Source organism: Martes martes, assembly GCF_963455335.1.
Source record: "Martes martes genome assembly, chromosome: 4".
Taxonomy (NCBI): Eukaryota; Metazoa; Chordata; class Mammalia; order Carnivora; family Mustelidae; genus Martes; species Martes martes.
Window position 1 is genome coordinate 10472200 of NC_137891.1, and position 23838 is coordinate 10496037.

Consider the following 23838-nt stretch of genomic DNA (forward strand, 5'->3'; position numbering starts at 1 on the left):
AAGGAGCGCGGCGCCCAGGCGCCTCTTGGAGAGCAAAAGCTGCGCCAAGACGCTGAGCCGAGGAGTGGCCGAGAAGCCTGAGCCCGAGAAGGGGGCTGCGTGGCTCTAAGAGCCGCGGCTTCTGCGGACACAGAGCCACCGCACCCGCGCACCCCAGCTGCGCGGTTTGTCGGGAGGGCGGCGCGCAAGGACGCAGGGGTCTGCGGCGATCTTCCAGACGCCCTTTGCCCCGGGGCGCACTATGACCTGACGCGCGGGCCTCCTGTTCAAGGCTCGCGCGACCGGGCGGCCGGGGATACCAGGGCTCGCCGCCGAGCTCGCGCCAGGCCGCGGTGGGGTCTTTGGGACCCTTCCCCTCCAGCTGCCTCCTTCCTGTTCTGCGCCTCCCCGCCTGCGGCCCGGCGCCATGGAGCTCTCCGATGTGCGCTGCCTAAGCGGCAGCGAGGAACTCTACACCATCCACCCGACGCCCCCGGCCGGCGACGGCGGGAGCGGCTCTCGGCCGCAGCGGCTGCTGTGGCAGACGGCGGTGAGGCATATCACCGAGCAGCGCTTCATTCACGGGCACCGGGGTAGCGGCGGCGGCAGCGGGAGTAGAGGCTCCGGCAAAGCTTCGGACCCTGCAGGCGGCGGCCCCAACCATCACGCGGCGCAGCTGTCCGGCGAATCCGCGCTGCCCCTCTACTCGCTGGGCCCCGGGGAGAGAGCTCACAGTACCGGTGGCACCAAAGTCTTCCCGGAACGCAGCGGGAGCGGCAGCGGCAGCGGCAGCGGGGGCGGGGGTGATCTGGGCTTCCTGCACCTCGACTGTGCCCCAAGCAACTCGGATTTCTTCCTCAACGGGGGCTACAGCTTCCGAGGGGTCATTTTCCCCACCCTGCGCAACTCCTTCAAGTCCCGGGATCTGGAGCGCCTCTACCAGCGCTATTTCCTGGGCCAGAGGCGCAAATCCGAGGTGGTGATGAATGTGCTGGACGTGCTGACCAAACTCACCTTGTTGGTCCTCCACCTGAGCCTGGCTTCGGCCCCGATGGACCCTCTCAAGGGCATCCTCCTGGGCTTCTTCACTGGCATCGAGGTGGTGATCTGCGCCCTGGTGGTGGTCAGGAAGGACACCACCTCGCACACGTACCTGCAGTACAGTGGCGTGGTCACTTGGGTGGCCATGACCACCCAGATCTTGGCAGCAGGCCTTGGCTACGGGCTTCTGGGTGATGGCATTGGTTACGTTCTCTTCACACTGTTCGCCACCTACAGCATGCTGCCGCTGCCGCTCACCTGGGCCATCCTGGCCGGCCTGGGTACCTCTCTGCTGCAGGTGGTCCTGCAGGTGGTCATCCCTCGGCTAGCTGTCATTTCCATCAACCAGGTAACTCCTGCCTGCCTTGCTCTCCCCCCTCCCCTGCCCACTCCCCGGGGTTATTTAGAAGTACCTTTCCGAGAGGCCCCTCTCCTAGCCTGGCACAGCGCCTCCTCCTTGGGAGGTCCTCGGTGTTGGTGGGAAGGTATTTCGCTCATCTTAGAGTTGGAACTAAATGACCTCTAAAGTTTCTTCCAGCCCTGCCCTTCTCTTCTGCTTCTGTGAGTAATTCTTCTCTGACAATCAGCTAAGAAACAGCCTTCTTTCTGCTGTGCACACGTCCCCCAGGGTCTGTAGTCTCTAGAGAGGAGGAGAAGCATCCTGATTTAGAATGTGACCCATTCCTTAACAGCTTTTACTCACAAGAGTCACAGCAGGAAGCTGTAAGGGACTCTGGGATTCAGAGTTGGGTTTCTGTGTATCTCTGTGCCACAAACCCTCAGTTCTGGAAGGCAATAGCATTTGTTGAACACATAGCAATTGCTGGTGGGGACCCTACCTATGTTATATCATCCAGTCCTTCAGACAGTTCCAAGATACGCATTTTATTTGGGAATTCTTTACTGCCTTGGGGTCCTAAGAGGATATCTTCTCTTATTATAGGATCTGAACCCAGTGCTTTGCATAGATCAGCCTCATCTGGGGCTGGTAGGGTGGGAGGGAAGTGTCTTTGGCAAAGAATGCAAGTTTTGCTTAATTGATAAAGGGCATTTTGATATAGATGGTCTGAAATATTTAAGTCGAACCTGACCTCCAATCTCTTTTCTTCCTGTCTTCCTGTCTTTCCCGTTAAATAGGGATGTGTTTCTGGGAACAGAGTTCCCATTGTCTGTGAAGGAGAAGAGGGAGGATGACATTATTGTTGAAATTCTTAAATCAATAGATAATTAATGGTCTGACACTTTGTTTGCCAAATGTCTGATAGGTAGCAGGAGATTAAATTTGGGGGTTTCTCCATAAAAACGAGAGAAACATGTCAGCTGAAGTGTTTCCACACAGGAGGCTGACACAGGTGCTTGGATGGGGGCCTGCTTTGCATGTTCCTGCTCCAGGCTCAGCCTCAGCCACTTTGCTCTATTGGAAGCTTAAAAACTCCTCTTCCTTGTGTTCGGGTTTGAAGACATCATTGAATAACCAGGTACAACACCTCTGAAATTTGCTCGTGGTTTCTGGAACGCTGGCACCTATAGAGCCCTTTACCCATCATCGACCTCCTGGGCTTCTAGTGGATTTGGGATTCTCACTCTTCTCTGATGGCTCTGTATCCATTTGCTCAGGTTATGTATCTGGTTGGCTGCTTTTACAGTGCTTTTTGAAGTCTCCCTGGGTAGAGCAGAGTATTATAAAGTACATGGCTGTGATCATCAAGCATGAAATGGGGAGATGAGAGCCTCTGTGAGTAAGGGCTGACCAGTCGAACTTGGCCTTAATAAGATGGTAATGAATGCTTTCTTGAAATTACCGTGAACCTTTAGTACCTCCATCTGATAAAGTCTCAATTTGTGATTGTGTAAAATATGTCTTCAGAACTGTGTTTCTCAGTCTTCACACGTGGCTCTGAACCCCGCTAGCCTTTGAAAGTCTCAATTTCTTCCAAGCCCTCTTTTTGCATTTTCTTCTTTATGGATCTCCGCATCATCAGACTCTCCTTCCGCATCTCATCCACCTCTTTTTCCTTCTCCTCCTTCTTTCCCTTTATTTTTTCCACTATGAGTTGTTTTCATGATATAGGATAGGTATCTGCTCATTTGCAGAAAATCCCATTGGTCATTACCCACCGCTTTCCATGTGGTAACCTTCCTTAGCACACATCACAGAGACCTCATCAAGTAAGTTTGGGATAGTATTTAGAATAACAACATCCCAAGTGGCAAATGATGAATATTTTCAAGGTTCTAAGTATAGAGACGCTTTGCTTGCCAAATGAATCCAGAAAGTAAATTTTGGCTTCATATTTGTTTTATGCTCTACTCAAATACTACCAGATGGGAGAAGATTAAAAATAACCCCAAAATGTCTTCCCACTCCCATCCCGTGATAAACAGTCCTTCACTTGAAAACCAAGGTCCAGGTACATGCAAACCAAGCTCATTTGACTCTATGGGTAGAAATTGTAGATGAACTGCGGTTTCCCAGTGGAGTCAGCTTTTACCAGACTCCTGGCCAACAGCCTGAGCGCTCTTCTCTCGCTTCAGGTGCTGAAAAGACCTTTGTGGGTTAAGCTACAAAATGTTTTCCTTTGGCGCCCTCTAGAGGTCCAAACTTCTTCCTTAGATCTTGCAGGTGGGTGACGTGAAGAATTAATTGCTTTTTAAAACATCTCTGATTTTTGAATAAGTACCTTTTAGTTTTCCCTGTTTGGGAACATACAAGGCATGCCCTGCTAATGACCACTTACAGCAATTAGATTAACACCCTAACTCTTTACCAGGGTCACCTGGTCCCCTTACAAACAAGGTGCTCCTTCTCTAATTATGTTTCCTTCTCTTCTTCTCAAGCTTCAAATACACAGTACCTTTCTCCACTTTCAGAGATCCTGAGCTCTTTCCCCACTACTTAGCCTTTGTGCTTGCCACTTAAAATGATTTTTCCCAGGTCTTTCCATGACTGAGACATTCTCATTATTCTGGACTCCGTTTACATGCCGCTCCCTAGTGCTTGGCCTGTTCTGTTTTCTCCTGAGCACGTTCACTATCTGAAACTATCTCATTTGCTTTTATTTGCTCTGTTTTTCTCCCACCCCCATCCCCACAGGAACATAAACACCACGTAAGGGCATAGACATCTATGTGTTTACCAATTTATCCTCAGCGCCTAGAAAAATGCCAGACAGCCAGCAGGCACTCAGCACACACACACACTGAATGAACAAGACTGTCCAATGCAAAGGTAATCTTATAAAATATCCAAGCCCCCTCACATTGCGCTGGTAAAAGCTTTATATGGGCACAATCACATGTGATTTATATGTGCATTAAGCAGTATTTTATATATAAACGCCTTTGTCAAAACCAAGACACAATGATAATCCTTCACACTGGCCCAATGCTTTACATGTAACTAAGGGCCTTTACATACATTATCACATCTAATGATGTCAAACAGATGGTATCCTTCATTTTCATTTCATAGAAGAAAGAACAAATTCCTGGGAACTTTAAAGAGATATCCCAAAGACGGTGAGCCCAACAAGTGGTGAGAACACGATTCAAATCCTAGCTCCAAAGTCATTCATTTTTAAGAAACCTTCTGAGTGTTTCTTTCCAAACCCACATTTGAATTGACTCAAGACTAAGGAGTACCTGTTTCACTACTCAGGAGGGCAATACCCAGTATAGCACACGAGTGAACATTTAATGAGAAAAGCCAAAGGGAAACCATGAGAGAAAAATGTCTGAATTTCTAGGCATAGGCTTTTTGTGGCTAGCTCATCATCTTGCTCAGCGGGATACAAACTTGTCAAGGGAAGGCCGTTGACACTGGAATATCATCTTTCTCCACATTTATCTTGACTCCCATCAGAGAATGGCTCACATTTAACTTAGCATTTTCAAGAAGCAAGAAGCTACATCAGAGTGTAAAGTGAACACACCTCAGCAACTGTTTCACTTACTGAAAATGCCATTTTCAAAAGTAACAAATGAGTCAATGATTGCCTTCCCTTGCCTTCCCTTGCCTAACCCAAGCTATGAGAATCTCTTTCTGCTCTTTTCCTCCTGGTGGAAACTACATCCGTGATTTGACAGGGTAACAACCAAGCTGCAAATCTCTGCAGATGCCCTATGTGAAGAGACAGGGCCTTGTGTTCATTTAAATCATCATGTGCTTTCCACTGTGGACACAAGATACTACTGGAAAAGGGCCACCCAGGAGGTTCCTCGCCATCAGCACAGAGATAGCTTATGTTTTCTCCATTCAATGAACCGTTAGACTTAATTCATAGACTTCCCACCCAAACTAAGGGGTATTATCTGTGGTAGATATATAGGATCACCCATGTATGTTCTAGGTCCCAAGTGGCATTGGAGATATGAGGAACTTTCAGAAGGTTCAGAGCTCAGTTCAAAGTGTTACTTTCCTATCCATGCTGACAAAGCTCAGTTATAGGTAACAAGAGGGCTGCAGCCATTCCTTCCTCAGGATGCTTCATCTACCTCAAGTTAAATCTGCTTCGTGGACGTCATTCAGGTGGCCAATAGCAGTGCCTTTGTCCAGAGATGACACGGATTTTTTTCTCCACCTCTTAAATTGTTTATCCTGCCAGTTCACTTTATCCATCTAAAACCTGATTACAAAATCAGGGAATATGTACGGATAAAATTAATACTAAGTTCTTATTTGCTGGGTTCTTTCGTGGCTCAGGTAAATCCTAAAAACTGTCGCTGTAATTTGCATTTTACTCTATCTTAATTGCCGGTGATGGTAATGTGAACTACCTAACATTTGAAACTCATCTTGTTCTCATTCTTCAGCTCATTAGTGATAAAATGGTGAAGATCATTTAGTTATTGGAAAACTGAGAGGCAGCAATATTGAACCAGAAAGATAGCTGCATTATATTTCCCCTTGGGGATTCTGAAATGTTAAAGCTTGTGGCTAATTAGTCTTCTGTACCTCTTGGTGAGGCTGATAAGCAGAAGTGTCAGAGTAAAGGTGATTTCTCCAAGATAACTCTAGAAGCAAAAACAGCCAGGTATGCAAATCCAGGTTAGGTAGTGCTCAAGGTCATGTTGTCAGATCTGAATTTCCATGCAGCATTTTCTTTACTGTCTTACACAAGTCCCACCAAACAATAGAGGCTAGAGCCAGAAAAAGTACTAATTAAATCATGATCATTAAATTTAACTAATAATGAGGGACTTTTAGCTTAATTTGGCCTTTAAAAAATCCTTTGGGAGAAAATTCATTTTGTACTGGGTAATATAGTGGTTAATGATACGAGCTGGTGGGGGTCAGGTGAGATGCGGCCTTTGTACATGCTTTCGAATGCATTCCTGCTAATTTAGGGGAGCCTGGGTAGCTCCGTTGGTTGAGTGCCCGACTGTTGATCTCCGCTCAGGTCATGGTCTCAAGGTTGTGAGCTCTAGCCCCACAGTGGCTCCTTATTCAGCGGGGGGCAGTCTGCTTGAGATTCTCTCTCTCTCTCTCCTTCTCCCTCTGCCTCTCCCACTGGGTGTTCACGCACATGCTCTCACTCTCTCCCTCAAAATAAATAAATCTTTAAAACATATAAAGAATGTATTTCTGATTATTTACATGAAGGATTGGCTTCACAGTAAACATAGAGTCAGTATAATAGAATCATCAATATCTCTCCCCTCATTTGTAAAATTTAAACATAAGTGTATATTCTGTGTTCTTTGTCTAAATATGCTAACTCAAATCAAATCAAAGGAATTGTAGGACTACTTAATGCACATACACCAAATGGCACATAATTTAAATCACCCCAATTTGGTGGTTAGTATCAAGGTAAGTGCTTACTTCAAAACACAAAATATCCATTAAATGAGTGTAACTAGGCTTCTATTTAATGCACCTTGCTAGTTATGGTGTGCATTTTTTAAAAACTCCAAATACATCTGTTTCTGTACATTTTCCTTCAGCAAATTCATATAGGCTTAAAAAACTAATTGCAGTGTCCCCGGCATATCTCAGAAAATGTGTTTCAAAATGAGATTTGACTGTCACCATTCCCAAGAGTTTCCTCTGAATGCAAGGAAATGGAAATATTACTTTTTCTTTCTTGTGAAAAACGCCCAGAGACTGTCCTTTTTGGTTCTAGTCCTCCCTCCCCCAACCCTTCCTTTCCTCCTTCAATCTCTTCCTCCCCCCCCCTTTTTTGGTGATTGAGATGTAGACTTTGCAAAGGATATTTTTAATGACTGATGGAGTGACCAGTTAAATCCCTTCAGCCCTGTCCTGTACACCTTGGCCCTAGAGTTGCAAATAGGCTTGGTGCCTCTGTATTTAGAGACAGTTGTAAAATGACTGTAAGTTGTGTGCGCTGCAAGATTGAATGATGAGTTTGTTTTCCTTCATATCCGGTAATGTCACCTGACTGGTATCAGTGGGTCAGAGCATAATTAGATCATAACCGGGAAGGCTGGGAGGACTTTTCCTTCTGGTGCAGCTGCTGCAATGTCATGCTAAGTAGGCCAAATGCATTAGTCATATTTACACCTTGATGATTGATGGCATTGTAAGAGCTCATCAAAAATAAGTGAAACCAAGTATAAAAAGGAAAGACTGAAAAGAAAAAGCTTATCCCACGTTCAGTGCTGCTGGTAACGTGTAATCAGAGGATACTACTACAATCATGCTGCCGTGACATTTCACTGTTGTCTAAATATTTCTTGGGATGCTAATTTATTCATTTCACAAGTGTATCTCTTTTAGTTGATCCTACATGGGTTTATTTTCAGAACATAAGAGACACTTGCAATATTCCTCTCAAACCTTTCCTCTTCCCCACAAGTGGGCACAATAGTAACCCTTCGAGAAACCAGCAGGTCCAGAATCTTCAGTTGGACAACTTATTAGTTCACCTGACGTATGGATTTTGAAGCGTGTTCTTTGTTTACTCTGGGCTGGAAATCAAGGTAACAGAAACTGAAGGTCGGCAGATCTCTACATAGGTTTGAACCTTGTTAAGCAAGAGGATGGCTCCTGGACGTAATTTCGTGCCTGGCTTTTCTCAGGGCCTGAGTGTAGGAATGCCACCTCACCCAGCCAGCCACAGCAGAGCAGTGGACACCCCGACCATCGGCCCTATGCTTTCCCAGGAAATGTAATTGGACTTACACACTCAAATTATATCATGTGCGTTTTGTTTATGAAAGCCTATTTTAAGGAGTCAGGTCAGTTAAGCAGCTCTTGGAAGCCAGCTCTTCTCACTGCAAGATGTCACCGTCAGCCCTGCAGGGTACAGAAAGAGCAAGGTAGATTAATTAACCACTGAGGTGCCAGACATTCCGAGGGAGGCCAGGCCACAGGCTGGTAGGAATAAAAGCTATGCTATCTGTAAATGCAACCGTGAGACCACCTCCCCAACCAATGAACTGGGGTTATAACTCAGTGCATTGTCAGATAAACCTGCCAGTCCTTGTTTCTTGGATATCTGTGATTTGATATTTGAATTTCAACCGAAAGATCATGTATTTTCATAGGTGCAATATCTTACACGTTCCTTGCCTCCTGGGAGTTTCTTCCCCTTCTGTCCCACATCGTCCTGCCTTTTATGCCATAATCTTTTTTTAAAGATTTTATTTACTTATTTGACAGAGAGAGAAATCACAAGTAGGCAGAGCAGTAGGCAGAGAGAGAGGGGGAACCAGGCTCCCTGCTGAGCAGAGAGCCCAATGCAGGGCTCGATCCCAGGACCCTGAGATCATGACCTGAGCTGAACGCAGAGGCTTAACCCACTGAGCCACCCAAGCACCCCTATGCCATAATGTCTTTGAGCCACAAAATTCCCCCAAATCAGGAAATGATAAAATTCTACATGGTGAGGGACATGAGCTAGATGGGAAATCAAATCACATTTATGGGGTTTTTTAGGGGGAAATTTTAAAAGCTGCCCTCTCGATGTAGAGTGTTTACCGGTATGAAATTTTCACATGAAACAAGAACTGTCACCGTTTCCTTGGGTAAACAACACATCTTATCCTGTGTCAGCTAGCTTTCCAGCTGACTGGAGGAAACCACTTCAAAATCTTCTTTTTTTTTTTTCTTTTTACGATTATGTGCTGAATACGCACGATTGCTTATAAAACAGGGATGACCGAGGATTACGGGGTGCATAATCAAAATATATGTATTTCTCTGACTTAGAACATGGGAAGATGAGACGCAGCATAAACAATTTACAGAACAAGACCAAGTAAAAAGGAAGAACCATCAGAAGCCTAGGGATATAGGATGTAGAAGAGGTAGGGTGGGTGTTCTCAGCTATCTGGGGTGCTCTCACAGTGAAGAGAGACTCATTATTTTATGTGTCTCCCCTGGGACAGAATAAAGATCAACTGATGGTCACTATAGTGTGAGAGATTTGGGTTCATCTAAAGCCAAGATTTTATAACAAACAGACCTGCCTGGGGAGGGGGGGCTGCTTTTTGAAGTGATGACCTCCCTGTCATGGGGATTCTTCAAAGGAAATTTGTACAACAACCCATCTGGGATGGCCTAAAGTAGATTCCATACCAGAAGGACTTTTCCTTAAGGTAAGTTGAAAGCCACTGGGTGTTCTTCTCCAAGCCATCATGGCCTCTTTGCAGGCAGGAAAAAGGAGAGGGCAAAGGCAGAAGGTTAAGATGGTCAACGAACATTTGCCAGCTGAATAGGTTGCCCTTTTAGGAGCTCTTCTGGGATCCCTGCCCAATAACATCTGCTTACATTTCTGGAACCAGAATACTGACACATAGCCACTCCACGGGTAAGAGAGGGTGGCAAAAATAGATGAGATTTTACTGCATCTCAAAAACTCAGGATTGCATAGGAAGAAGGGGAGAATGAGGATTGAATAGGTAAGTTGTTCAACAAATATTTGTAGACTTCCCGTTGGGTTCTAGGTTCTGGGACATAGCTGTGTTCTGGACAGTCAAGGCTGTTGCTATAATGAGGGTAATACTTGAATGGAATTTGGGAGGGAGTTTGTGACTCTGGGTGCAGAGGTAGGGAGGTTTGTACTTGGTTCTTAAAACACATCTGGAGGGACATCTGGGTGGCTCAGCCAGTTAATCATCCAGCTCTTGGTTTCAGCTCAGGTCATGATCTCATGGGTGGTGAGATCAAGTCCTGCCTCAGGCTCATTGCTCAATGGAGAGTCTGCCTGAAAGATTCTCCTTTTTCCTCTCCCCTGCTCTCTCTCTTTCTCTTTACCTATCTCAAATAAAAAAATAAATCTTTTAGAAAATACACATCTAGAACACTGCATTCTGTAAATATTTTATATAGATACAAGTCTCTGGCTTTTTTTTTTTTCCTGAAGACCTCTAAAGCATGAAAATCAAAGGTGTGGTGAGTTTCTTTTAGGAGTTGTGTGAAAGGAAAGGTCAGAGTCTAGATGGGTTGTGGATGGGTATGGATGTTCCATCTTAGTGAAGAGAGTTTACGGGGACCCAAGAAAGGGCTAAAGGATCGATTATTTAAGTAGTTTCTTACCACAAACTGAATACATCCCAAGCCTGGACTGGACGATGTGGCAGGAGGGAGTGTCTGCTTCATGCTGGCAAGGGTCAGGCTCGTCTGCAGCTCTGGGCATGCCCAGTTGGTCTGTGTTTACAGCGACCCCAGCTAAAAACTTGGGAGCTCCAGGAAACTTATCACCACCCACAGGTAGGCAGACCAGGTGCTTAGGCAAAGATCAATAACCTCTCCTTCGTACATTGTACACCCTGCCTTTGTCCCCTGTCAGAGCAATGTCATAACATTCCCTGGGAGCCCCTTGAGGTCAAGGGCAGTGTCTTACCTCTGTGTTCCTAGCATGTAGCAGAGCACTTGGCCCATGAAACAGTTCTGAGCACAGTACTTTTAAACGAATGGAATGAATGAATGCTACATGACTCCCTCCTTTCCCCTGCCCACCCCCTGAATCACAGAGTTATCAGCAGGGAATGAGTAATCACTGAGAGAAGAGAAATTAGTTTCTCTAAAAAGTAAGACAGAACTCAGAAGAGGAGGTCAGTGAGAAACAAGAAAACCCATCAAAAAGTTACCTCCTTCTGAAGTGCTTTACGCTGGAAGCCCCTAACTGAGTTTTTGTTACATGTGTGTTTAAAAAGTTATAGTAGACAACATGAAGGAAAATCCCAAGTGATCATCTAGATCATTTAAGTCAAAAAAGAAAGAAAAAGGAGAAAGAGTTGGGGGAGTTAGACACCTAGAATATCCATTAAGTGCTGTCCATTCGTGAAAATTTTAAATGGGTCAGGCCCATCTCAAAAAATAAGAGTCCTAACACAAGGTTCACCTCATTCACTTCCTTCTTGGTTCTTCAGTACCTTGGCTCTGAATCCCAACATCAACACCTTGCTCAAGTGTTCTTGAGCACACCCCAGATGGCTCCTTTGGCCTGACTTCTGGTCTCTAGTCAATGTTCACCTGGCTTCATACTGGTACAGCTATGGGCAAGAGGCTCTCCCACTTTCAGACCTCATTTCTGACACTCTACACCAGCGGGGCAGATCTGCCTCATTTTAAGGGGAGAGAATTTTACAAAACTGGTTAACTTTTCTGAGCATGGTATATAGATCATTGCTTAGATCAAGACTGATTTTAGATACTGGAACCCAATGCAGTTAAAACAGTCTTCTCAGGGCGCCTGGGTGGCTTAGTGGGTTAAAGCCACTGCCTTCAGCTCAGGTCATGATCCCAGGGTCCTGGGATTGAGCCCCGAATCGAATCGGGCTTTCTGCTCAGCAGGGAGCCTGCTTCCCTTTCTCTCTCTCTGTCTGCCTCTCTGCCTACTTGTGATCTCTGTCTGTCAAATGAATAAATAAAATCTTAAAAAAAAAAGCAGTCTTCTTGAAGTTCCCAAAAAGGTTATGAGTTAATTCTTCCATTTTTGGCATTATCCCACTTGATTCCTCTTTATACTGTCAATTAGTTCAAGAAACAAAGTCAAAATCAAGAACAGCAAGCTTGTTTTCTTTTAAGTTCAAAGTCAAACTCCCCTCATTATTTGGGTGAACTTTCCTCACCTATTGGTGGTGGGAAGCACATTGGAAGATGTGTTCATGGCCCCAACGGTGAGTTTCCAATGAACATAGTCCCCCTCCTTCTCTATTTAAGAGACAGATACAGGTCTTGCCTTTTACCAAGCGAATAATGGCATCATAAGCAGTCCTTGGGGTTCTGCCACACCATTTCAGCCAGAGACCAACTCTGAGCTCTGCCAATGGACAGTTAGAGATATTTTTAAAAACTTGTAAGTACATTTCCTTAAAACAAATTCTCATCCTATTTTTACCATGATTTTTTTCCAGCGACTTTGGCCAAATGGCCTTGGCTTCTTCAGTCACAAGTATCTTTTTTTTTTTTTTTTAAGATTTTTATTTATTTATTTGACGGACAGAGACCACAAGTAGGCAGAGAGGCAGGCAGAGAGAGAGGAAGGGAAGCAGGCTCCCCACTGAGCAGAGAGCCCAACGCGGGGCTTGATCCCAGGACCCTGGGATCATGACCTGAGATGAAGGCAGACGCTTTAACCCACTGAGCCACCCAGGTGCCCAGCCACAAGTATCTTTATGCCTAAAAGAGTTTTGTAAGTAGCAAAGAGAAACTTCAGGGTCATGAAGGGTTCCCAGGACCCCAGACCAAGTTAGGTATTCTGACTCTTCTGACCCCATCACCCTTTCCCTGCCCATCTGTCCTGCCATGTGCTACTGTCATTGGTCACCAGCTGGGCCATGATCTTCTCTAAGGCAGAGGTTGTACCTGAGTCATGGTTGTGTCTCTATGACACAATCTAGTGTGGTTTATGTTCTCTTCCTTCTCAGATTTCAATTCTCTTCGTCGGTGTTGGGGCTCCTTAAATTTCCATTCCATGTATCTCCTCATCACCTCACTCCACGAATTCCCCTGCACAATCCCTCCCTCCCTCCATTACTGACCATGGATCTAGGTGCTGCTTACTCCTAAGCCTGTATCTCTAGCCCAGTTTTCGCAGCTAACTTTAAGACCAGGCCATCTAGTGACCTTCTGGGAACCTCCAGTTAAGGGTCTCACAGGCAGCTCAATCTCAACAAATCGAAAATCATCAGACTCCCACCCAACTCCTGTGTGAATTCCTAATGGTACTGTCTTCCATTACTGGGATCTGTCTACAGCTCTCCATCCTCCTCCTCCTCGTTGTTCCAGGGAAGCCCCCATGATCACCCATATATGTCATTCCCTGTGCTCCTCCAAGCTACCCCTCCACCCACCAGAGAGTAGGCCTAACAAACTCAAGTAGTCTCACCCCTCGTGCCTGAGGGTAAGTTCCACAGTTGAACCCATCCCCAGTTTCCTGACACCTTGTGCAGGCTTACCCCTGTGTCTGCTCTCTGGGGAAGCTCCTCTGTCATCTTGTCCCTTTCCTGTCTGCCAGTACTTACCCAGGGGTCACCAGCTGAGGAAACTTCCCCTGTGGCCCTCCTCCAAGACATGTGCCAGCTTAAAAACAAATGTCATTTGTTTCATCAGAGAATTACGTGTGCTTGTTTGTTTGAGAATCGGAGCTCAGATGAGGTATTTAAGGGAGAAGGGGTGGACAGATGCTATGGAATTTGGCATGACTCTTTCAATGGGGGAAGTACATGTATTGAAGGCTGCCATGAGCCAGACCCACCCAAATCACAGGAGACAACTTGAGTGTGAGCCCAGGGTAAGATGAGGGTTGATTGCCATTGGTAACTTAAGACGCTTAATCTTTCTGCACCTCACTTTCTTCAGCTGTAAGTAGGAATTATAATAACACTAGCCCAGAAGCTTGTTGAGGAGATAAAGGAGATGGGGAATATTTGGAATATTTAGAATAGTTAGATCTGGGCTGGTTCATAGAATTACACAATACATTTTATTTTTTATTGCAACTTAATTTTTAAAACTGACCACCTTTTCCGTGGAGTCCTCTGCCCCGAGGGGTCCTTTCCTGGGCTTTACCTTTCTAAACACCTGTGTAAGGCAGACCAATGCTTGCAAATTTCAGTATGCATAGAAATCACCTGGAGGTCTTGGTACATCCTTTGGAATTAGGGAGGGGGTCCCAAGAGTATGCATTTCCAGTGAGTGCCCAGGTTCTTGCTGTATGCTGCCAGTGTGTAGATCTAGTTTGGGGAGAAACACTTTGGAATTTGGCACAGACCCCATCTTTTCTGCAATGGTTTCCCTGACACTCCACTGGTGGGCTTAGGTCACTGGGTCTGGGCTCTCCTCATTCTCTTTACACCCCCTCCCATCATTTATCAGTTCTTACTTCTATTTAGTCCCTCCTCTGACAGATATGTATGGAGTACCACTGTGTGTGGGGTGGGGGGATGCAAGCAGTGGGGTAGAGTGGTGAGGACAAGAACACATGGTCCTGCTAAATGGGTTCTAATCTAGAGTGAAAGCCAGCCATCCATCAAATAATGACCTAAGCATGTGACTCATTTCAAACTGAGTTAAGTACTTTTAAGCCAGGTGACATGTTTGGTGCCAGGCTATGACTAGGATGAGGCTAGGAAGGCATCCATGGTACAGTTTAAAGACACACTTGCTGTCAGGAGCCAAACCTGTGACATAGTGAATCTTACGCATCTAGCTTGGCTCAGCCTCTCCTGGCCCTGGTTTCTGACTTGGGAAATTATTCCTGATAAAGACCCGAAAGGGGAATGGGAGTTGGTGGGTAAAATTGGAACTATGGCGTCTTTATTTGTTTCTACTACTAAAACATGTGCTCTCTGAGGATGGGTTCCATCCTCGTGTATATTCCTGGGCTAGACATTGGCACATTCCAAGGCAAGCTCACAGCAGAGGCTTCCCAAATAAGTGCCTGAACCATTGCCTTAGCATGAGTATGGCTGCTTCCCTTCTCGTCGCGAAAGATGATGAGCTCAGAGTATTACATCATTTCCCTTTTGCTCATAGAGCTAATAGGGGATTCTCAGCCACATCTGTCTCATTTCAAAGCTACCCCTGGATTTGATGGTCTATTAAGGCTACTTTATCTCAATTAGCACTGCTAGTTTCAAAGGCAAGGAGTTAAAAGTAATAAAGAAGAGGAAAAACGAAATTTGTATTCCAAATGGTAGCAATGCTTATAACAATGTTCTTGCTGCATGGACCCAGGGGACCACACATTGTATTGATTGATGTAACCATGGTCAAAAGACTGACCTCAGATTTTACATCCAATGTAAAACTGTGTGTTTTTGGCGTGGTGTGGTGGTGAAACTTTGTGCAGACCACTCCACCTGTCTCGGCCTCAGAATGAATTCCTCACAGCTCTAAGTTTGTCACCATGAAATGATTTTTGAGGTTCCTCACAACTGTAAAATTTTTATTCCCGCAAGTTACAGTAAATGCGAATGTGGGGATTTGTACGCTTTTCTGGTTTGTTTGGCTCCCAAGACCAGATAATGGCAATTCTTATAGAAAACATAGCTTGCCGAGGTCTGTGACCTCTGAGAAGGAAGAGGACTATGATGAATAATGATTTAGCACATTGAGAGAATTACTTATTAGGTGGTATTTAATATTTAATTTCTCCTCATGGTTTAATTACATTGACACCATGAGTTGTAAAATTGCATGTCATTTAGCAATTCGATTTGTTTCAAAGGGAATAGTGATGGAGATATTTAATTGACAGACAATTGTTTCTTTTGAATATTTAATTAGTGACTTTGTGGTGCTTGTCAGAATTGCCTATCTGGCTTTTGCAAAATGGGAATGTCCGCTGTGATCAACAAGCCATTTTATGTTGGTATTATCCAGAAGCAATTGAACTGGGCACTTAGCAGCCCGAGTATCCACAAACTGGAGGGTCTGGCTTTTGTGGCTTCCTCTTCTTTGTCTGTAGACCCCAGGAAATAGACACTGGGGCCCGGAGGAATTCACTTAATCTTGCTGTCCCATTATTCACTTCATCAGTAACAAGATGAGAATGAGATTCCTCTTGTCAAGAATTTCAGTGTTTTTCCATATGAGGGGAGCTGGAGAATATGAAAGGTCATGAACAGAGAAACAATAGTCCCCAAGCACTGGGTAGTAGTAGTATTACTTCTGTAACACAGACGGGTTTGCTTGCTGTAGTCACAGGCAGCAGACTGTCTTGCTCTGGGGTTGGTGTGGAGCTCTGCCCATCACAGGACAGCAGCTGCAGGTTAGCTGCCTGAATGGTGGGTGAAATGGGAAGGCCCTGCTACTTCCATCAGTAATGATCATTGCAAAAACTAGGAGCAATAATTGGGAGCAAAACTGCACCCAAGATGAGGGGGTGTCCACTAACTTTCAGGCTACCCACTGCTACTCCTATGTTCCTTTCGTGAACAAAACCACCAGTCATTAGAGATCACCCTATTGCCGTGTATTTAGAGCATTGTTATAAAGAAGAGAAGCCATCTTCCCCTTGTTGCTGCTGTGTCTCCCTACAGATAACCATACTCACACTTCTTTTATGGAAAGTCCTTCCTAATTTTATGGAAGGGGGAAACAAATGCTCATTTGATATCCTGCAAAAAGACCTTGGTTCAAGGTAATTTGAAAGTAAAAAAAGGCTGAGAAGACCATTTTAAAACCTAGTTAATAAACTACTTTTTCATGCACACAGACAGGATTCAAACTGTGAACCTATTCCAATATTAAACAACCATTAAATGACAGCAGAATGAATCGATTATCAATAAAATTAGTAGGAAAAATAGTAAACATCAAGTTACCTCCAACAATTAGGACAAAAAAGAATTTTAGAATAGCTGGAATCCCTTTTTCAAACTAGACTAAGCAATAAAACATGAAAATAAGGGAAGAGCCATGGCATTGTTGGGGAGGGAGTTCCATTCTTTCTGTCTCCTTCCTGCATTGTTCTGTCCCACCAGGTAAGGCACCACCAAGATTGCCCCCCAACACCATCTGAGGACCAGTCCTTTAGAAGACCTCTTCCAGGCCTCTGACTTTTGAGAACTTAACTTAGATGTTTCAAAAGGCAGAGCCATTATATGGTTTCACACACAACCTATCCACTCCTAAGGGTATCCCTGCACTGTAGTAGAATTGTAACCTCCACTTCGATTGAAGAAATTGAAGTTCAGAGGTTAATTTCACTGAAGTCATTCAGAATGTGTGTGGCCAAGTGAGGATTCAGCTTCAAGTTTGTTTGTTTCTAACCATACATGGGTTCCTGCTGACTCCCACCACCACACCTCTGCACATTGAAGTAAACGTGCTGCCATTGAAGTAAATGTATACTCACATGTAATAGAGTGTGTTTCTTTCATTCAGCTGTCTGCCATGTGCTGAACTTGAAGACTACAATTTCAAATAAGATCCATTTCCTATCCTCAAACCATTTGTATTTTCAGGGCAAGAAGGCAAGAAAGAAAACTTTATCAATTGATACCTGGTTGCCTCCAGCATGGTCTCTACAAGCACCTGCAATGGGTTTCATACCCTGAAACTATAAAGATATGAGAAATGGTACACTTCCTTACCTGGTCTTCTGTGCACACCTTATGTGCCCAAAGTAGAACTAACTTTTAGAGAGGAAACTAAGACAGAAGAACTTAAAGTTTTGATGACTTCACAGTTCACCATTTGTCTTCAAGACTGGATTAGTGGCTACACCAGAAGGAAAAGCAGAGGATCATTACACAATTTATTAAAATATGCAGACCAAGCCCTTTTTACCCAAGTCCCTTCTAGCAAAACTAAATATCTTCTGGAGAGTAATCTAGACCTAGTTACCCGTGTGATTTTGAGTTACCTTATATTGTTTCACATGCTTTAAAATGATAAGCCATTTGAGGATATTATCTTTCTATCTGGGGCAGGTTTCTGCATAGTGCTGTTTAGAGACTGCTGGGTGGTTGCAATATGCATTGTCCTTTCTTCCCTGTATGTAGAGCCACATTTTTATCTTGGGAGGTAATGTATATAATGTGCATTTATATATGGGGGGAAGTTGGCGGGAGTGTGTGTATGTATACGTGTAGTGTGTATGCATGCACACAGACATACCTCCTTTGTACCTAAGGGTAGCCAATAAAATAGAGGTACTCATTATTGGAGGATTTTGGAAAGTTTTGAAAAGATGCCTGATTCATCTGGGAGGACTGCTTTTTTTTTGCCCACCCCACCTCCTTTAGCCATCTTACTGCCTGGTGAACAGATATGATGGCACCTTCACCAGCCATCTTGGATCATGAGGAGCTGTTGAGGATGCAAGCCACAGAGTAGGATTGTGGACCACAAAGAAATCAGAATCCTAGGACACTACCAATGCTCTGAGGTCATTATGCCACCCGTAGACTACTCATCCTTAGGTATTTTTTTATGTGACATGAAATGGACTCCAAGTGTGTTTAATCCACTGTTGTCTTTGTTCTCCATTACAGCATCCAAATCAATACTGGCTACGAGATATATTCATGGTATATCAGCCAATAAATTAATGTCTGCTCTTCAAGATAACATTGCAACTCTTACACTTGATGATCTGATCGTCTAAGACAAGAGACCCATTTTAATTTTGTGATTTTTTTTTTTTTTGCTCTGTAGTTCAGATTTGGGGAATGGAAAGACGCAGATCCCATGTTGTGTCATCTGATATATAATTTATAGGAGTTGAGTAAATGGCAGGCAATAATTATGGCTGTAGGAGACACAAGGGACTATTTCCTAAGGGAAGACACCAATGTTTTCCTATTTATAGCTCTTTGAAATTGCACAAGGCCTTGTGAGATTAAAAAGTCATCACTGGAGGTGCCCTGCAGAGGCCAGCTGCCCATCTTCAGGGGTTTAGGGCAAAGGGAAAGGGGTTGAGCTAAACGATATTTGAGATCCCTTCTAGTTTGAAGCTTATGACTCTGTGGCTCAATGTTATAAATAATTGGTTAGATGTAGAATAATTGGACTCCAAAAAGGAGAGAAGTCCCAGAAACCTCAGTCTCATAAAGGAGTGCTGGGTATTTACATCTAGCATCTCTCCTGTCCTTGTCCTCTTTGTGGATCTCCACCTCAGGGAAGGTAGGGGTCTGGTGTCCATCCTTGCTGCTGCCTGAGCCAGAAAGCCCAAAGGCACCCCAGCACTTCTCTCTCTGTCAGTCCCTATGGCCAGTCTACTGCAAGTTCTTGACAAGTTTGCCTCTGGAATACCCTCAAGGCCATGCATTTTGTCTATGTTCCTTCCACTTTGGTGCAGGAGACACTGTTCCTCATCTGAATCACAACAGCCTTCCTGCCTCTGCTTTCAACATTTTCCAGTCCATATGATGATGGCTTAGAATCCTTCAGTAAATGTCAGTAGCTTCCATTGCTCTTAAAACAAAGGCAGAATTCCCTCAGTGACCCACCCGTAGATCTGCCATTCTTCCCCTTGTCCTTCTTTAAGTCACATGACCTTCATTCAATTCCTTGAAAGACCCCTGTCTTTTGCTGCCTTTGAGCTGTCTGAGTTTCTGTTCCTCCTTTGCCTGCGGTGCTCTTCCCTCTTTCTCAGCTCAGAGAGCCTTTCTCAGGGAAGCTTCCTCTGCCCTCTCTTAGGTCACCACTTAATAAAGTTTTCAAATTCCCTCATATTTTCTTAGAAAACACCTCCCACTCTCTCTCTCTCTGTCTCTCTCTTTCTCTGTGTGTGTGTGTGTGTGTGTGTGTGAGAGAGAGAGAGTCTCTCTCCAAGTCTGTCTTTCCTACCAGATAGTAACTGTGATGAAAATGGGAATGAGTCAGGTTTGCTTGTCCACCAGAATATTCTCAACATCCCATGTTTGATAAATATGTATTTAAGAATTAAAAAAAAAAGAAATTCACCAATACCATTTATCAACAATGAAAGTAAAAAAGATTTTCTAAAAAGTATATATATATATATATATATATATATATATATATGAATAAATGAATGGGAATGGCCGGGGCTGGTACTTCTGGTTTCTCTAGAGGATGTCTAACAATGGATTTCAACCATCCAAGAAGGTGAAATGATGCTGGTTTGGACCCGGGTTGGGATTAGTGCTTCCGTTGGACTTCTGGCTCATTTCTCTATGGCTTAAACCTTAGTTGAGGCTAAAGTTTGTAGTTTAAAATATTTTTAGCACCGGAAGATAACAGGAATCCTACCAGGAGATGATGACCTACTGAATCTGCCAAATTGTAACTCCAGTGATCCTACACAAAATTGTGATGCCACGGTGATGCTTTTCTTTTAATAGTCTATGTTCTGGTAAAAATACTTGTGGCTTCCACAATCTTTAAATATTTGGTATCATTAAAGAGGCAAACAACAATTTGATAAAACACAATTACTCTTACCTTATTGCTTTTTTCTTATGATGGATCTCTTTATGGGTGGCTTAATCAAATACATTCAAAGGACTTCATGAAGAGGAAATTGACACTAAGATTGGGTCAGATAGATAGATGGACTACTGAGGAGGATTTTTGAGTCATGCCACTGTTCATTTATCTTCTCGATTTTGGAAAAGGGTCTGGGAGGAGTAAAGAACATATTAACCTATTTAATCTATAAATTTCTTACAAATTTTTAATCCCAATTCTGCTTGAATACCCCAATGATGTGAACTCTGTCTCATCCAAAGGAGCTCTTCGCCTTATGTGACAACCCTACTTATGGAAAATAATGTTTTCTATAGATATGATCTAGGCAGCTGCCATAATTGTGTATTGCAAAAGGTCAGTGCTGCCTAAGATAGCACACATTATCATTTTTATGACTATCAGCATTACCATTGGTTTCATCACTGCCTCTGTCCCCTTTCTATTCCCTTTTCATCATCCTCACAAGAGTCCCTAACATTTCCAGAGTATTTTAAGCTAGAAAGCAAGTGTCATTAATTCTGACTAAGGAAGATTTCATCATGGAGGTGGTGGGTGAATTTGAAATTCAAGATTAGGGGGCGCCTGGGTTGTTCATTTGGTTAAGTGTCTGCATTCAGCTCAGGTCATTATCCTCGGGGTGTGGACCAATCCCTGTGTTGGTCTCCCTGCTCAGCTGGGAGCCTGCTTCTCCCACTCCCTCTCCCTCTGATGCTCCTCCCCACTTGTGTCCTTCTGTTTCTCTCTCTCTCTCTCTCTGTTTCAAATAAGTAAATAAATGAAATCTTAAAAAAAAAAAAAAACAAATGAAATTCGAGGGTAGTATATGGAGATAACCTCAAGAGATGTGGTGATTAAATTAGACCTCCACTGTGAGAAGATGAGATGCCCACATTTCTGCCCTTCACTAGATCTTAATCTTCAGGAAACATACTCTCAAGTATTTTGTTTCAAATAGAAGACAGTGTTTTGGCCAAGTGAGTGAGAACACACTCTCTGGAGCCCGAGTGCTTGCATTTGGATTAGCTTCTGAGCCAGCAAGTTACTCAACCTCCATAAGCCTCAGTGCCTTCATCTGCAGAATGGGACTAGTTATGGTATATATCTCATAAGGGAGGTGTGAACTTTCACAGAGGTGATGCGGGTAACATCTTGTAACAGCATGAAGCCTGTAAGTATCATCTGTTAATTATGCAGGCTGCAGGGTAAACCATGAGGGCAGAGACCTTGATTCTCTGATTAACTGCCAAATCTACAGCTGCTAGAACAATGCCTTGCACAGAGCTGGTGCTCCACAGTGATTACGAATGGAGAAACAGCTACTGGGGAGAATATTGTGACCTAACTGAAAAGGTTTGGAGTAGGATCAGGTCAAAGCCCTTACAAATAGCCTGATTTATGAAAATGCAAGCCTGTGATTTTTTAAAAAGATTTATTCATTTATTTGAGGGGTGGGGTGGGGACAGAGCACATGAGCAGTTGAGAGGGACAAAGGGAGAGGGAGAATCTCAAACCAACTGAGCGTGAAGCCTGATCTCAGGATCCTGAGATCATGACCTGAGCTGAAATCAAGAGTCGGACACTCGACCAACTGAGCCACCCATGTGCCCCTGCCTTTGATATTTCTAATAGATATTTCCAAATCCTTTGAAAGCTGGAAGAATATGTGTAATGTAAACATCACTGCTCCAAGGTGGTGTATTTTACCAAAAGAAAAAGAAAGAGAAAACCACTTCTCTATCTTTGAGTGTTCTCTTTGACCTTTAAAACATAATAATAGCTAAAGGAGATAGTATTGAAACTAGCACTGAGTCACTATTTTGATTAAATATTGAAGGAGAACATGTATTTTGAAGCCCACTTCTTTCACTTGAACCAACACTTACTCCAAGTGATCCACTCAGAGTACTCCTACCAAAAATATATACTTGGCATTTGTAATACAATTTATATTTTAAAGTTTTCTGATACTTACTGGAGGAGATTATGCTGAGTGAAATAAGTCAAGCAGAGAAAGTCAATTATTATATGGTTTCACTTATTTGTGGAACATAAGGAATAACAGGGAGGACATTAGGAGAAGGAAAGGAAAAGTGAATTGGGGGAAATTGGAGATTTCGATGAACCACGAAGAGACCGCGGACTCCAAGAAACAAACTGAGCGTTTTAGAAGGGAGGAGTGGGGGATGGGTTAACCCAGTGATGGGTATTAGGAGGGCCTGGATTGCATGGATCACTGGGTGTTATACGCAAACAATGAATCATGGAACACTACATCAAAAACTAATGATGTACTGTAAGGTGACTATCTTAACATAATAAAAAAATAATAAATAACGTTTTCTGATAGTTAATGTACCCGATGGTATAATAACTTGGTCATATAAGGCCAGTTTCTAGCCCCGATGCCTATTGGTCGAGGAAGCTCAGGCCTGAAATATTTCTTAATATCCAAACCCTGGGCAGACTACAATCCTTGGTTGTTCATCTTTTAATTCACTTCCTACTGTTTTTTTTTTTTTTCCTCTTGCATGTCATACTTCTCTGATGCCATTTCTAAAACTCTGACGGGCAAAGGGAATTAACTGGTCACGGGCTGTGACTGCCAATAGGCTCCAGCGCCATGCCCGCCTGAGCAGTGGGATCGCATCCACTTGGTGGGTAGAGGTGAGAGCAGCGACCCCTGGTGGCCGACCCCTCACAGACACCAGGACTGGAGGTGTCTCTTCCTTGAAACCAGCACTTGCTGCTCCCTGGTTTCCAGGCATTTCGCCTCCTAGATCATAAAGAGTGGTTATGCAAACATATTTTTTGTACTTAAATTCAAAAGCCAAGACAATTATCCACTGAAGGATTCTGGGTGGGAGCAAGGAATTCTAATCTGAATGCCTCTGCTCATCCGGCTTGGATTTTTACCTGCTTTCCCTTTAGAATCATTGGCATTCCAAGTGGCAAGGGATGTTCAAGGCCACTGAGGGCCCCTTCAGATCAAAGCAGGTGTCCTTTATCCAGTATTCTGGATGGGGGCGGGGCAGCAACTCCTGGACCTAAAGAAGTTTTAGGAGGAGTTCAAGAGGCAGCAACATGCCATTTTGTACTCTGCCAGTTCCAGCATATGGGCCAAGAGCTTTTTGGAGGATAACCTCTGAACCGAGTATGTCATCAAGGCACCCCTCTTCTGCTCCCAACCTAGCATGAATCCCCATTTCACGCTGGGTCACACTGGTGTCCCTCCATCTTCTGCCCTGTCTCCTCCCCCTCTCTCCTTTGTTCACTCTGCTCCAACCTCACCTGTTAGAATTTCTCTGAACGCACCTTCCTGGCCCTACCACTGGTGTTCCTCCTGCCCGGGGGGTCCTTCACCCAGATTGCTCCATGATCTCTCCTCTCCTTCTCCAACTTCTGGAAGGAAAGCCACCTTTGTCTCAGCATCTGCTCCGGAGCTTCTCATGAGTAATCTCCCT

General features: G+C 44.1%; 1 protein-coding gene across 3 annotated transcripts in view; it reads left to right on the forward strand.

The window, feature by feature from the left end:
• Window positions 1-406: 406 nt before the first annotated feature.
• Window positions 407-23838, forward strand: part of ADCY8 (adenylate cyclase 8) — a gene marked incomplete at both ends in the record, with an annotated part of 223421 nt that continues 199989 nt past the window's right edge. For all 3 annotated transcript variants that reach the window (XM_080799944.1, XM_080799945.1, XM_080799946.1), the window contains one exon: window positions 407-1369. In XM_080799944.1, the coding sequence (XP_080656070.1) occupies window positions 407-1369 (963 nt within the window). The remainder of the gene's footprint in view (window positions 1370-23838) is intronic.